Raw genomic sequence first — 15,567 nt, forward strand, 5'->3', positions numbered from 1 at the left:
CTCAGCCAAGCAGAAATTGAAGAAAAGAAAAAGGCTAAAGCACAAGCAAGAAATAAAAGAGAATCTGGAAAAGGACCTTCATATGCAGTGAGTAGAATCTAGCCAATAAATTCGACTTGGCACTAATATTGGAACACATTTCAAAGAGCCTAACGCATGAAATTTTCTCTCCAAAAAGTTTTAACTCTTCTTTCTGGGAATGACACAGATGAATGCTGTGGGAGATTGATCCGTTATTGCTGCTTCAGGGACTAATCTGTAAGATAAAAATAGCTCATTTGGAGTCTGATAAACATAGTTATCACTTAAAGACTAATTTGGCTTCTTCTGAACATTCCACAGAGTCTTTACATGTATACATTTTATTTGTGAATTTTTGAAAGTTCATGTATGAATTGAGATTTTCAAAAACCTGAATTTCCCAAAAAGCATGATTTTTAAAATATTAAAATAATATAATATTAAAATATTCATTTCCAAAGCCCTAGGTCAGTTATGATCACCTATTGTTTTGATGATCAAAATCTTCTAATGTTCTCTCTGGATTCTGTTCTTTCCCTTATCTAACTATTCTCCCTAACAGAGTTAGAATAAACCTACAAATAATGCATGAGCAACTACAGGATATATTTTAATCTCTTCTGATTTGGCTTCTTACTTGCATTCAAAGATTCATGTTCTGCTAGGTGCCATGTAGTTGTCTACTTGTGTTTCTTATTTTATTTTCACAGTCTGGTGTACGTATGTTCCAGTCCATTTATTTGCCTAGGCATATCTTGTTTATTCTTCACCAGCTAAATTATTTTTGTACTCTGGTATCTTCCTCAGTTTCTACAATAAGGTCTCATGGCCTGACCTTTGAGTTTTCAGATTTTCTTGCACATATATTCACTCTTATTTTATTCCGCTTAAAGTGTAATTTACTTGTTTATCTCCTCTATTATATTCTGACATTTTATGTCAGTTTCCATCTCTTATGAAATGTTTTTCTATTGTTCTTGAATTTAGTTTTACTTTGGAGAAAACAAAATTCTGAACTGAGGGGCTAGGTGATAGTACAATGGGGACAACCCTGGATTCAGATGGGAAAGATCTTGATTAACATTCCAGAACTTCCCCAGACACTCTCTTAAAATAAATGAATGCAAAAAAATTAAATACATAGGGTTTTTTTTTTTTTTAATTTTGTCATATGGTGCGTGCACTCACCAGAAAAAGACAGAGAAGGAAATCGAGAAATCACTCCCTCCCCCAGGGGGATGACCATGCTGCAAATCCTTTCTTTCCATTCTCCTGTTGGGTTTTTGGACACACACACAAGTGCTGGAATGATTTTCAAGCCACTGGGTCTGGGACTTGAACAGAGCAGCTAGCCATGTAGGAATCCAGCACCCTAATTAGAACACTACTGACAGTTCCCTGTATAGAAAATTGTTAAAAAAAAAAAAAAAAAAAAAAAATCCTGTGCTCATAGAGATATTACATCAGTTTCTGCCAGTGCAGATATTTGAATCTTCTGTTTTGAATAGAAGGAAAATACATATTCAACTTACTTTCTCCATCATGGTAGGAGCTTTGCAGTGAATACCGAAAGCTTGTGAGGAATGGAAAACTGCCTTGCACCAGAGAAAATGACCCCATCCAGGGCCCAGATGGAAGAATGCATGGCAATACCTGCTCCATGTGCGAGGCCTTCTTGTGAGTAGTACTGCAGCTGGGAAATGGGGGAGAGTTTTAGCCTTCCTACTTCATTTCTATGTTCGATCTTTATAGGGCCACATCAATAGAAAAATAAAAGATCCATGGAATACTATTCAGCCATTAAAAAACAACAAGTCTCTGGCATTTGCTAGAAAGTGAACGAATATGGAAGATATATTGCTGAGTGAAGGAAGTCGGGTTATGAAAGAGACATTGTGTGTCTCCAGTTAACATATATTGACTGTCCTCACTCTATGGTAGAGTCTGAAAGACTGGAGGACATACAAGCATTGGAAATGTTATGGACACTAGGGACAAAGTGGAAGGCGAGTGGAAGAGGGGAATAGTGTCGGAAAGGAAATTTGGGGAAAAAATAGGTAAAACAGTTGTGGGACACAGATATGGTTTATTTCCTGTTGATGATGATAATAGTAAATAGTATACTCAATGTGACTGTATGGGATGTATATCATCTGGATAAAGTCTCTTTATAATTTAAATGATGTATAGTGATTGAATGTATAAATAATAATAGTAATAATTAAAAAAAAGAATAGAATTAAAACATACTTAAAGGAACTGCCTGATTGGATAAATGTTTAAAAGCCATGTCCTCTGATGCTTATTAAGACTTGGGCATACATTCAGGGGGAGGTGGGGGGAATCATAGCCTTAAAGTATCCAAGATGTTTTTGTTTTTAATGTTGACAAAGGACTAGTTAGTTCCCAGTTGTCTTCATAGATGAAAGAGGCTGTTGTGCTGGTAGGTGAAAGCTCTGGACAGAGTCTGGATCAATGCTGAGAAGAACTTCCTAACAGTCTGAGTATTTCACAGGCAGAATGACTTCCCACTAGTTAAGGATGTTGGTAGAGACTTTACTGGAAGATTAAAGCAAAGGGTAGGTCATCACTGGAGATACATAGTGAGCACTGGAAGTTTAGAAAACTACTTCTGGACTAGAGTTTAAATCTCTAGTTTGCACTGTTAACTCTATGTCTTTGGGCAAGTTATGTGTTTTGTCTGTCAGTTTTCATATTTGCAAATAGTGCTTAGAATAACAGTTTGACTAAATGAAGTCATGAGAATTCCATGATATGAGCACAGGTTTTGGCATATAGTAAGAGTCATGCAAATATTAACTGTAATTATTAAATTGTATTTGAGATTATTTTCAAGCTAAAATGCTATGATTTTTACTTACCTCTTTTTAAATCACTCTCTTTTAGCCAAGCAGAAGAAGAAGAAAAGAAAAAGAAGGAAGGTGAATCAAGAAATAAAAGACAATCTGAGAATACAACTTCCTTTGAGGTGAGGGTACCTTCTCTAACAGGAGACATACGGACTCCAGGATCCACAGATGGCATTTAGCGGAGAACACATGAGTTCTCTGAAACTACATGAAACATTTGTGTAGTTTGTGTTTTTGTGTGTGCATATGCACATGTATATATGTGACTAGTTTTTGTTTGAAGGCCTTTTGCTTTGATCACTTACAAATTTCCATGCCACCAGTGTTAAGAATTATTCTCAATTAAGCCAGTTGGTGATCTATATTTAAGAACAAAACAAAACTAAGCTTCGGCTATTTTTGTAATCTGATGCAACCTATGTCCAACACTTCCAACCCCTATCTTTGATTTCACAGGAGTTATGTAATGAATACCGCAAGCTGAGGAAGAACGGACAGCTTCTCTGCACCAGAGAGAATGACCCCATCCAGGGTCCAGATGGGAAAATGCATGGCAACACCTGCTCCATGTGTGAGGCCCTCTTGTAAGTAGAGTCTCAGGTATTCTAAGGAAATAGGGGGTGGGAACTGCCATGAGAAGTTTTCAGACAACTGTGAATAATGCATTTTCCTGTTCACTGGAACATTCAGTTTTAGGTGTCACATATAGATGGACTCAAAAACATACAACAAAAAAGGAAGTGTAAAGCTTTTTAGATTTTAACTCTCATGATATAAACGGATACAGAATAAACCAGACATACACAAAACAAACACCCATGATGTCACTTCGATATGAAACATAATAAAGTTTTATTCATAGAAGTGGAGAGTAGAATGGTGGCCAGCAGGAGCTTGTTTCAACTTGGTTTTCTTTTCCTCTACATTAATCTTTCAGCAATAAGGAAGAATTCTGCCACCTAGTGGCCAGCTCTGTTACCTTTTCTAGTCATTACCCCTTGAGAAAGAAAAAGATTAATTTTTAGTTGTTTTGTTTTTTCTTTGTTTTGTTTTTGTTTTGCCATAGGGTGCATGTGCTCACCGGACAGAGACAGAGAGAGGGGAAAGTGAGAATTTTTTAATCAAGTTAGACTTGTGGTAGTTTAGATCTGTTTTTATACAAAGAGGATTAAAAAAAAATTCCACAATTTTAATTCTAACTTTGTAAAGTTTTCACATACGTATAGAAAATCTCTATCCAAAAGAAATTTTGATCACCTCATAATTTATCAACATGTTTCTTTTCTTTCTTTTCTTTTCTAATTTGCTATAGTGTGTGTATGCTTGAGAAAGAGAGAGAGAGAACAAGAGAAAGCACTTCCTAGGGGGAATGGCCACACCACAATCCCTTCTCCTCCCTGGATTTTGGGCATGCATACACACACACCCGGCATGTTTCTCAAGCTGCCAGGTTCAGGACTCTAACTAGGCTGTCACCCGTGGGGAATCCAGACTCCCAAACCTCTGTGCCACCAGTTAGCCTGCTTATTGACTTTCTTGAATAGCAGGGTTTTTCTCCCATAGTCATATCCTGCCCACTTTCATTTCTTGTGAAAACAGTTTTTTCAAATTTTCAAAAGTTTTAATTTTATCAATAAGCAAGTTTTATGTCATTTGGCACAAATCTTCACAAATTTGGTACATTTAGGTCTAACATGATTGAATTGTTTTATATATATATATATATATATATACAGTTATGTACAGATCCAGTCCATGAAATTTAATTTGCAACATTGTCAGTAATCCAAAATATTTTAGTAAAAGCTATCACTCTCTCACTTTGTTTCTAGCATGTCTATTTTTGGAAGGTTAATTTACAATGATGATAACAATGATGATGAAATTAATCCTTTATATCACTTATACTTATCACTTTATTATGTACAAGGTACTGTTCTAATTGCTTTGTATGTATCAACTCCTTTACTATCCTAACATTCCTGTGAGAGGAACACCTGTCCTATTCCGACCCCCTTCCCCAAAGTTGGAAGGCACAGAGAGTTTAAAGCACTTCTTGTTTTCCTTATACAGCCTGACTTTCCTTTTTTTAAAATTATTTTTATTCAAATATTTTATTTGCACACCACAATCCCTTCTCCTCCCTGGATTTTGGGCATGCATACACACACACCCGGCATGTTTCTCAAGCTGCCAGGTTCAGGACTCTAACTAGGCTGTCACCCGTGGGGAATCCAGACTCCCAAACCTCTGTGCCACCAGTTAGCCTGCTTATTGACTTTCTTGAATAGCAGGGTTTTTCTCCCATAGTCATATCCTGCCCACTTTCATTTCTTGTGAAAACAGTTTTTTCAAATTTTCAAAAGTTTTAATTTTATCAATAAGCAAGTTTTATGTCATTTGGCACAAATCTTCACAAATTTGGTACATTTAGGTCTAACATGATTGAATTGTTTTATATATATATATATATATATATACAGTATATATATACAGTTATGTACAGATTCAGTCCATGAAATTTAATTTGCAACATTGTCAGTAATCCAAAATATTTTAGTAAAAGCTATCACTCTCTCACTTTGTTTCTAGCATGTCTATTTTTGGAAGGTTAATTTACAATGATGATAACAATGATGATGAAATTAATCCTTTATATCACTTATACTTATCACTTTATTTTGTACAAGGTACTGTTCTAATTGCTTTGTATGTATCAACTCCTTTACTATCCTAACATTCCTGTGAGAGGAACACCTGTCCTATTCCGACCCCCTTCCCCAAAGTTGAAAGGCACAGAGAGTTTAAAGCACTTCTTGTTTTCCTTATACAGCCTGACTTTCCTTTTTTTAAAATTATTTTTATTCAAATATTTTATTTAGTACTGACTCTGCTCGTAACCACCATTTATACTGTCTCTCAGAAGCCAAATTCTACCAATTTATAAAGAGCTATAGATTACCAGTGTAGAAGAATCAGCAAATAAAGTATTTTCATAGGACATATGCTAGAGAATTAGGCTCACTGATCACTTACGGCGCTTTCTCTTGCACCATTCTCTTTTTTTTTTTTTTTTTGAGAGGTTCTTACTATAGGGCATGTGCGCTCACCAGACAGACAGAGAGAGACAGAGAGACAGAAAGCGAGAAATCAACCCCCAGGGGGATGGCCACACCACAATCTCCTCTCCTCTGTCCTCCTCTCGGGATCTTGGGCACGCATGCACACACACCCAGTGTGAGTTTCAAGCCACCGGGTCTGGGACGCAAACCGCAGTCGACTACGTGGGAGTCCAGCGACATAGCCATTACGCTAACTGCTGGTCCCCTCTTGCACCATTCTCTTGAGGTGAGGTTAGCTATTCTACTTCATTAGCTAATAGAATCGCAAAGAACTATGGGTGGATTTTTGGTGTTGCCTAAGAAAAGTCAAAACAATGAATGATCAACCTACCAATGTGAAGGATCTACTGTATTGTGTGAAGATCTATTTCTTCTTATATTTTTCCCCCTTTTCCTTATAGTCAGCAAGAAGAAAAAACAAAAGCAAAGGCTAAAAGAGAAGCTGCAAAGGTAATTTACTCAGAAAGCCGATGCTATGCCATCACTTTTTCTTTCTCACCTTTGGTTTTCTTTCTTCTTCTTTCTCTTTTTCTCTTTTTTTTCTTTCTTTCATTTTTGTCTTCTTACAATAGCATTCTAGTTATTTCATGATGTGCACAAATATTTCCTGTTTACTTTTCGTGACAGAAATGAAGAAAGAAAACTTTAAATGTGAAAAATGATTACTCAAATTTTGGATTTTTTGGATTTGTTTCATAAAAACTGGTGTGTTAACGCTTCCTAAGAGAGTCCCCCCACATTTGGCTTTTATTCTATTTCTGTTAGGCACAGACTACTCACATTAACTTGTGCGTCTACTAATTTCAATTTATATCATTCACACTTTTATTTCAAATAGAGAATGCAAGATCTTAGTCACTCTGGTTTACAAAACAAAATGCAAATACATTGTTGTAATTGATCTTTGTGGTCACCCAGTTAAGGAGGAAGTACTAGTTTTTGTTTTTTTGTTGTTGTTGTTGTTGTTCCCAGGTGACGAAAACACTATTAAATAGGTCCTTTGACTTTCCAGTTATTTTTAGCTTATCCTCCATGCTTTTGTAATTTTATAATTTTATAGGTAGGAGAGCCAAATCCATTTGTACGTACAGGTTGGATTACTCTCATGTAAGAGCCATATACAAAATATATCTTCATTTATTATATATGTTAGCAATAGTTGCAAAAATGAAAACCTATTTATTATTTGTGAAAAGTTGACATTATTTAAAAGTTTACCATTAAACTGATTCATTTTCTTAATTGCTGGGATTCTGTTAGCTGGAACTATCTTATTTTCTTTTGATTTTATTATAAGGCTCATGTGCTTACTGGAAAGAGACAGAGAAAAAGAGAGAGAGAGAGAGAGAGAAAGAAAGCATCACTAACCCCTCCAGAGAAGATGGTCATATTGTAACCCCTTCTCCATTTCTTCTCTTAGGATTCTGGGTATATACGTGCACTCACCTGGCATGTCTTCCAAGCCACCAGGTCTGAAAATCAAATTATGGAGCAAGCCATGTGGAAGCCACTTTAACCAACATGCCACTGGCTGGGCCCTGGAATTATTATTTTTTTTTAATTCATAATTCGTAATTGCAAGTTTATTTCATCTGTTATATTTGATTAGTTACCAAATGCTCTCAGATTTTTTTCCAGTGGTCCTAACATTTAACTTCTTCTTGCCATTTCTATTGTTACTCTCCTGCTTTAAACCACATCTCTGAATCCCAGATGGGAATCCACTCCCAGTGAGATGTCACTTCATGCTCAGAAAGATGTCATTTGCCTCAGGGATTATATTTGTTCTATCTTCCATCTATAAAGATTTATCTTTATTTCTTGGTTTTAGCACATTTGTTTTTCTTTTCTCTTCTTTCTAATTCTCTTAGAGACAAACTATCATTCAGCAATAATCTGATATACCAACAAGGTCTCTCTTCTGAACTTATTGGATCTTCTCATCTTTCACCTTTCATAGCTTTTACAGACTGTGTGGTTCAGACATAACACAAATGTACGTTTTCTATTGGTCTCTACCAATGTTGACACCCTTTTTGGGCATTTTGATTATAAGCACTCTCAAGAAGATAATGACGGTAAATATTTATAGACTTGCAATAGTGCCAGGGAAATTCTGATTTTTTGATGCCAGCTTCATAAATACTAATTTTCTTCTACATGCCATCATTTTTTCTTTTTACTTTTTACCTTGAAGTACTTATCACTTATTTTTCATAGCAGAAAAAAATTCATAAAAAGTATAAAACTGCTTTAAAAACATTAAAAAATTTTTTTTCCAGGAATCTTGCAGTGAATTTCGGGACCAAGTGAGGAATGGAATGCTCATATGCACCAGAGAGAATGATCCTATCCGTGGCCCAGATGGCAAAATGCATGGAAACAAGTGTGCCATGTGTGCAAGTCTGTTGTGCGTACCCATCCCACCTCTCCTACTGAATCTCTTTCTCACTGATCATGCTTGAATCTCAGACTTGCTCTACATGTTTAGAGTATTTACTCTCAGTTCCATGCTCGAAAATCTTAAAAGCAAATGGACAAGACATTAGGTAACACTGGATATTTTGGTGATCATATTGTTCCTCATTCAGTGATCCTTCTATCTTATGATTAAGTCAAGAGGAAAGACTTGTGACTTAATGATATCTTTAATATTTGATCATCTTCATTCTTAACAAAGAGAGAGCAGAGTTTCATGACCTAGATTGGTTGATTTCTTTGGTCTCTCTTATCCTCCTGACATTGCATGATTCTCTGAGTATATTCAGATATGGGTTAAGGGAAACTATCTAGACAGAGATCTGCAGGGCTCATATGTAAAGATTATCAAAATAGGGGCTGGTAGGTAGTATGGTGGTTAAGATGCTGGATTCCCACATGACTGACCATGGTTAGAGTCCCAGACCTGGCAGCTTGGTTTCTCACTGTATCTCTGTGTTTCTCTCTGGTCAAATTAAATTTAAAAACATATTAATGAAATAACCTAAGAACTAGAGAGGAGTATATTTATCGTCTCAGGGACAGTACTTATATAGATAAAACATATACTTCAAAAAGTAACTTAGTGTAAAGTGAGGGCAGGCTCATATTCTCGATGTTTACTAAAATGTCTTCTTGCTAAGCCAAGTTTATGGCCTTCTAAACCTTTGTTTTTCTTACTGGAATAGTTAAGCCTGTGACAAGAGTTCCACGGTTTGGCAGAAGATAGGAGAAATTAAATATCACCAGTTCTAATTTTCCTTGTTGATTCCCTAATCCACCTTTGAATTCTCCTCTAAAGTAAATATTTAGAAAAATATTTAAATAATATAATTCAAAGTTATTGTCTCTTGACATTGACATTTTGATCAAACTTAAATTATATGCACATATGAAGCTCCTTAAAAGGAGAGACTGACGGTGTAAGGCAGAAACAATGACTTGAGAGTCAAGAAATCAGGGTTTTCCCCTTACCTGTTAAATTTGCTGGTGCTATAGTAATAACTAGATAGAGTGAATGCTAAGGACTTTCTATTTTGATATGCTGCATGTCAGTATAATGGCAAAAATACAAAAATACTAGGCTTATGTCAATCTCAAAATTTGCTGTTAAATTCTACTGGACTTGAATCACTCTTGCAATCCCAAATTCACATTTCAGCTAAGACATTAACTCAACTAAGATAATATTTACAATTTTTACTTTATCTTGTAATTATGGTTGCATTAACTGACTTGACATCACCCTTTACTCTCTTCATTGACTTGCAGTTATTTGGACAGGAAAAGTTTCATGACTTAGAAATAGTCTGCACAATTGTAGTTTCTTTTACTTCATTGATTGAAGTCAGTGACCTACAGAAAATGAGAGCACCTGAGAACCACACACTGGTGACAATGCATGCTTGTAGTATTATTATTCTTACTTAGAGGGAGAATTTAATAACTGAATTTATCTGCATTATTAGCTAAACATATAGCCCCTCTTGAATGGCTGTATCAGTACTGAAGACTGAATCTGACCTTTGGTCTGGAATATTCTCATTCTTTCTTAAAACATGCTGCCAAAAGGAACAGAGATATGGATTCAGTCTATTTTTTTTTTAATTGCAGCAAACTTGAAGAAGAGGAGAAGAAAAATAATAATGAAGAGAATAAGGAAAAAATTGAGGCAGACAAAGTGAAAAGAGAAGCAGTACAGGTAATTGTTTCAGATCATCAGAGTCTTGTCAATAGTTGGTGATCATTCTTCCTAGACAAAGGTCCTACTCCCTCCGAATCCCAGTGTCCTTAGTAGCTTTGAAAACTGAGAAAATGTATTTGGATTCTCGTGTGAATGAGGGCCTCTTCTTCCTTATTCAGTTTATTCACCACAAATCTTATCTAGTTACTCATGAATTAGAAGATCAACCAGGTGAGTCATGATCCAAGAGAAAAGTGTGTACGGTTGTCATCTTGTCTGAAAGTAAGCCAATAGGGGCAGGTGTTAAGATTTTGTTCAAGTGCCTTTTTGAATAAAGCTGTTTAGTTAAAAAAACAATTCTGGGATTTATCCCAATTAATTCTTTGTAAGATATTGAGGAAATCACTTAGGACCGTCTTTGAGTCTTGCTTTATATTCTGTAACATCTCACATGTAAAGACAATGACAATATGATAGTGATGGCTATTAACTATTTAGTTGTTACTATATGCCTCATGGTATAAAAATATTATGACTGATCTTTGTATTAGCCAACCAGGTATGCATTATTTTCTATAGTTTATAGAAGAGGACCTGGAGATGAAAATTTAAGAAAAACATTTTATTAGTAACATATATAATATAATTATAAATAATATTATAACACAGTATTTATTAATGCATTATAAATATCATCATATATGTTATAAATAATATGTTATAGTAGCCCCCACTCCCTTATCTTTGGTTTTACTTTAACTCATAAGCTACTGTGGTCTGAATATAGGTAAGGTACAACAAAATATTCTGAGAGAGAGATTACCTTCACATAACTTTTATTATAGTATATTGTTAAAATTGCTACAGTGGTTTTTTTGTTGTTGTTGTTGTTGTTGTTGCTATCTCTTACTGTGCCAAATTTACAAATTAAACTTTATCATTGGTATGTATGTCTGGAATAAACAATATATATGGGTTTTGTACTATTTATGGTTTTGATCATTCACTGGGGTTTTTGGAATGTATCCTTAGTGGATTGGGGGGGCTATACTATATATAACACATTTATAATTATACATAGTTATTAATTTAAGAGCTATCAATTGAACTATGAGTTCTGAAATGAAGTCCCACGATGCACTTTAGGTTTTAATGTTTAGCCGATTCTTAAATCCACCTTCATTTGGCAGGAGCTGTGCAGTGAATACCGTAACTACGTGAGGAATGGGCGGCTCCCTTGCACCAGAGAGAACGACCCTATTGAAGGTCTAGATGGGAAAATCCATGGCAACACTTGCTCCATGTGCGAGGCCTTCTTGTGAGTAGATCGTCAGCCACTGCTGCTGCTGAGAGGGAGGACGTAGAAGGTTTTCCTGAGAGTAGACACTGAAGGCTGTCTTTGCACTGAGTCCAGCCCTTTCTTATTGTAGAACCACATACTTAGCACTTTTCATTCTAGTGTTTTCCAGGGATCTGAAAGGTACTCAAATCACCATCACAGGTGGACCATTTGCTAAGGTCAAATTACCCCAGAGTTAACACCATAAAAAGAGGAGGTCCCGGTCATTAATACTCCAAGGGTGTAATCATTCAGTGCTAACAACCTAAACATGTGTTAACATCTAATAAAAACCTGTGGCTTTCTGGGGAGGACAATATCCTTATTTCTAAAAGAAAGATAAAAATGAAAAATGATTTACTGGTTTGCCATGGCACATGCGTCTTCATCTTTTAGCAACATTGGAAACAAGAACAGTGATAGGGAGGAGTACACACTGACGTTTGCACTCCCTAGCTAAGTTGGTAGACGTGGAGAAGTAATGAAATATTTGTATGTAGAGAGATGATTTTTTTTCCTTTAGGATAATATATATTGAGTTCTAGAAATAATTATTCTCTCCATACCGTCTCTTACAGCCAACAAGAAACAGACGAAAAAGAGGCTGCATCCAGAGCAAGAGCCAAAAGAGAAGCTAACGAGGTTGTTGTCCTTCCTGGAATGTTCATACTGTAATAAAAAGTGAAGTTTGGCAGTTTCTCTATAGGAATAACTCAAAGAATTATGGAAGGCTTTAGCTGGGAGGGATCTCAGGGTTCATTTAGTCCAGCAGTTCACAAAGTTTTTCTTATTTTAATTTGAATTTGCTAGAGAGAGCATGTACTTGTTAGAGAAGGAAAGAGAGAGAGAGAGAAACAAAACACAACACAAAGCAAAACAAAACAAAACAAAACAAAAACATGAGAAAACACCCCTGTGGGGTCACACAGCAATCCCTTTTCCATTTGATCTTTCAGGAATCAGAGCATGCTTGCACACATGCCCAGTGTATTTTTCATGCTGCTTGGTCTGGGACTTTAACTGTACACTTCACCATGTGGGATCCAGCCTCCTCAACCACTGTTCCACCAAAAGCCTTCAAACTTTTTCTTAAAGGGCCAGATAGATGATAGTTTTGGGTTTGTGGCAATAGTTGCTTTTACAACTGCTCTTTGCTGGCGTAGCTCTAAAACAGTCATAGATTATGTGGAAACAAATGGGCATAGCTGTGTTGTTTTAACATTTTATTTATAAACACAATATTTTGCTCAGAGATGGCAAACCCCAGTTTACTCCATTCCCATATTTTAAAATGAATATTGAAAATCTAGAGAGAAAATTAGAATTTGCTTACAAAGTTAGTGGGAAGATTCGTAACAGTTTCTATACCATCATATTTCAAAGTTCTTACAGTTGAAAAGTGGGAACAGTAGAATTCAAACTTAGACCTTCTGACTCCAAATCTAGGGTTCTTCTCAATACACTTTGTGTTTTTGCAACACCACATTTGATCGAATTAGGTTTGTGTTTCTTGCTTCTCCTTTGATTATTTCTTTACTATCTTCCATGTGAGAAAAAAATAGTGTCCCCAAATAATATTTTCCTGAGTTCAGAAAAGTGACTCTAGATAGATTATTCCAGGTTTGGTCATTTTCCTGCCCCTACCATAGACAACTGATACTACAAATGATCTATAAACAGGCATCGTCATTCTTCTATATGACTTACTATATTTGTTTTTGTTTTGTTTTATTTTTTAGAGAGGTTGTTTTTGTTTTTGTTTTTGTTTTTGTTTTGTTATAGGGTGAGTGTGTTCGCTGAAGAGACAGACAGAAAGTGAGAAATCACCCCCTCTTCTCCCTTCTTCTTTCAGGATTTTGGGCATGCATGCACATGTGCCCAGCATGTTTCAAGTTGCTGGGTCCAAGCCTCAAACTGTGGTCAACTATATGGGAGTCCAGCAATGTAACTATTATGCCATCTGCTGGTCCCTATGATTGACTTGTTTCCAGCTGTATTGCACAGTATCATAAATTTCGATAACAACTAATAAAAATATTAGGTCATGGAAAAGTTATGATGTGTTTTTCTATGCTTTCTATGGCAAAAATGCACCATGACAACCCAATAATTATATGAAAAATACTCACTTTTAACATCTATAAAAGTCTTCAATATGAGACTATTTCTGATTTCATATTAGCTACTACAGACAAACCATTTTCTCATATCATATTTCTTTTGCAAAATACAAACAGTTAGGTAAATCTGGGCGTGATCTTTGAAGCAAAGTTAGGGAAAAAAGTCACTTTGTCATTCTCATTGAATTTCAAATTGAGCTAAAGGATTCAGGGAAAAAAAAAAAAGCAAAATCAGTCCTAATTACTACAAGTAATTAATGCTATAATCTTAAGTACTTTGCTTATTATCTCTGAATTCCACATGTAACTCTGGAGTTAAAAATTACTGACTGCTTTTTAAATGTTAGTCACTGTGCATACATTTGCATATATTATCTTACATTATTCTCCCAACAATCTGGGACACATATTGAATACTTAGTACATATTGGTCATTATTGTTTTAACTACATAAATAAGATGCTGTTATTATTCTATCTTATAGTTAAGGTTTATGAAGCACAGAGATATGGATTAGTGGTAGAATTATAACTAATAATATGATATATTAATGTCTATCAACATGCTAGTCTTGCCAATCATATTGTACTTGCAACATTATGCTACATTTTTAAGAAAAGAGAAAGAATCTAGCATAAGAAATAGTGTTGATATCATATAATAAGCAGAATTCTAAGGATGTGGCTACATTTAGTACTTACAAGAGCAAATAGTAAGGTATAAGAGAAAGACAAGAAAGCTTTCTCAAAAAATTTGAAGGACTGTCATCTGAAAGAAGAAAAATATCCTCAGTTTTTCTCAGAAGAATAAAATACTTCAACTTTGCTTGCTAGTCCGAAGAAACACATTTATCCTATTCTTTTATAGCTAAGTTCTTAAAAAAGGGGTGCTAGAGGATTCATTGAAGGTATTTTCCAAGGTACCCTAAAAGTAGTAGTAAGTCTACTTTGTGGGAACTATCCTGTAGAAATTTTGAAATGGGCTGTCTGGAAGGTAATGAAGTCATTATTACTGCAGGCGTTCCAACAGAAATTGGATGACTTCTTGGCAGGCATGACGTAAAAGGGATTAGAGATAGAATGGCTTTTGAGGTCATATACAAATCTGAAGCTTTTTTGATTTCAAGGCATGTGCAATGTTCATTGTATTATAATAGACATAAACACTAAAAGCTGAGTTTATTAAGAAAAACTCTTGTATAAGTGCAGATTCTGTCTGGATTTTGGAGAACTAAATCAAGAATAATGGGCACAAGCGACTTTTCGAGTCCTGCATGTTTAGTAGGAAATGTACAATACAATTGCCAGAAGAAAGTTTTTCAGTTCATCTTCTCTTTTTTACCAAGAAGTCTTTAGTAAGAATCCAACAAACTCATTTCTCTGCTCTTTTTCCTTCTTTTAGGATGCATGCAATGAATTTCGGAGTCTTTTGCAGAATGGAAATCTTTTCTGCACACGAGAAAACGACCCTGTGCGTGGCCCAGATGGCAAGACCCATGGCAACAAGTGTGCCATGTGTAAGGCAGTCTTGTGAGTGCACAAATAAAGCTCTTTCCTTGGGTTACAAAGTCGGGATGGCAAAGGGCCCACAGATACATGTTGTGTTTATCCTTTCCTTACATATAGAGGAAACAAAAGATTATCCATAAATCATTCTGAGGTCAGTCTTGATTTGTAATAGCCAAGATTCACAGTTCTAGAACTAAACCATACATTATTAGGTTATTACATTATCTATCAGTAGATCACATCTTTCTTGATAACATTCTAAATCTTTTGCCATTAAATGGATGGATCCCTTCTCTGAAGTATCTTAGAATTCCCATTAGGAAGAAAACATACAGATTTTACTGTCATTCTAACTCCTCTACTTACACACACACACACACACACACACACATATAAACATACACTGCATTTCTCAAGCCACCAGG

The 15,567-nt window shown here is 35.5% G+C and overlaps 1 protein-coding gene across 1 annotated transcript in view; it reads left to right on the top strand.

Moving 5' to 3' along the window:
* The window catches only part of SPINK5 (serine peptidase inhibitor Kazal type 5), a 70,517-nt gene that overhangs the window by 39,135 nt on the left and 15,815 nt on the right, over positions 1 to 15,567 (top strand). Inside the window, exons 12-21 of the mRNA XM_006148057.1 lie at positions 6 to 87; positions 1,571 to 1,698; positions 2,929 to 3,010; positions 3,348 to 3,475; positions 6,415 to 6,463; positions 8,296 to 8,423; positions 10,106 to 10,193; positions 11,366 to 11,493; positions 12,093 to 12,156; positions 15,036 to 15,163. Of these exons, the coding sequence (XP_006148119.1) occupies positions 6 to 87; positions 1,571 to 1,698; positions 2,929 to 3,010; positions 3,348 to 3,475; positions 6,415 to 6,463; positions 8,296 to 8,423; positions 10,106 to 10,193; positions 11,366 to 11,493; positions 12,093 to 12,156; positions 15,036 to 15,163 (1,005 nt within the window). The remainder of the gene's footprint in view (positions 1 to 5; positions 88 to 1,570; positions 1,699 to 2,928; positions 3,011 to 3,347; positions 3,476 to 6,414; positions 6,464 to 8,295; positions 8,424 to 10,105; positions 10,194 to 11,365; positions 11,494 to 12,092; positions 12,157 to 15,035; positions 15,164 to 15,567) is intronic.

Source organism: Tupaia chinensis, unplaced genomic scaffold (assembly GCF_000334495.1).
Source record: "Tupaia chinensis unplaced genomic scaffold, TupChi_1.0 Scaffold000228_1, whole genome shotgun sequence".
NCBI classification, from domain to species: Eukaryota; Metazoa; Chordata; class Mammalia; order Scandentia; family Tupaiidae; genus Tupaia; species Tupaia belangeri.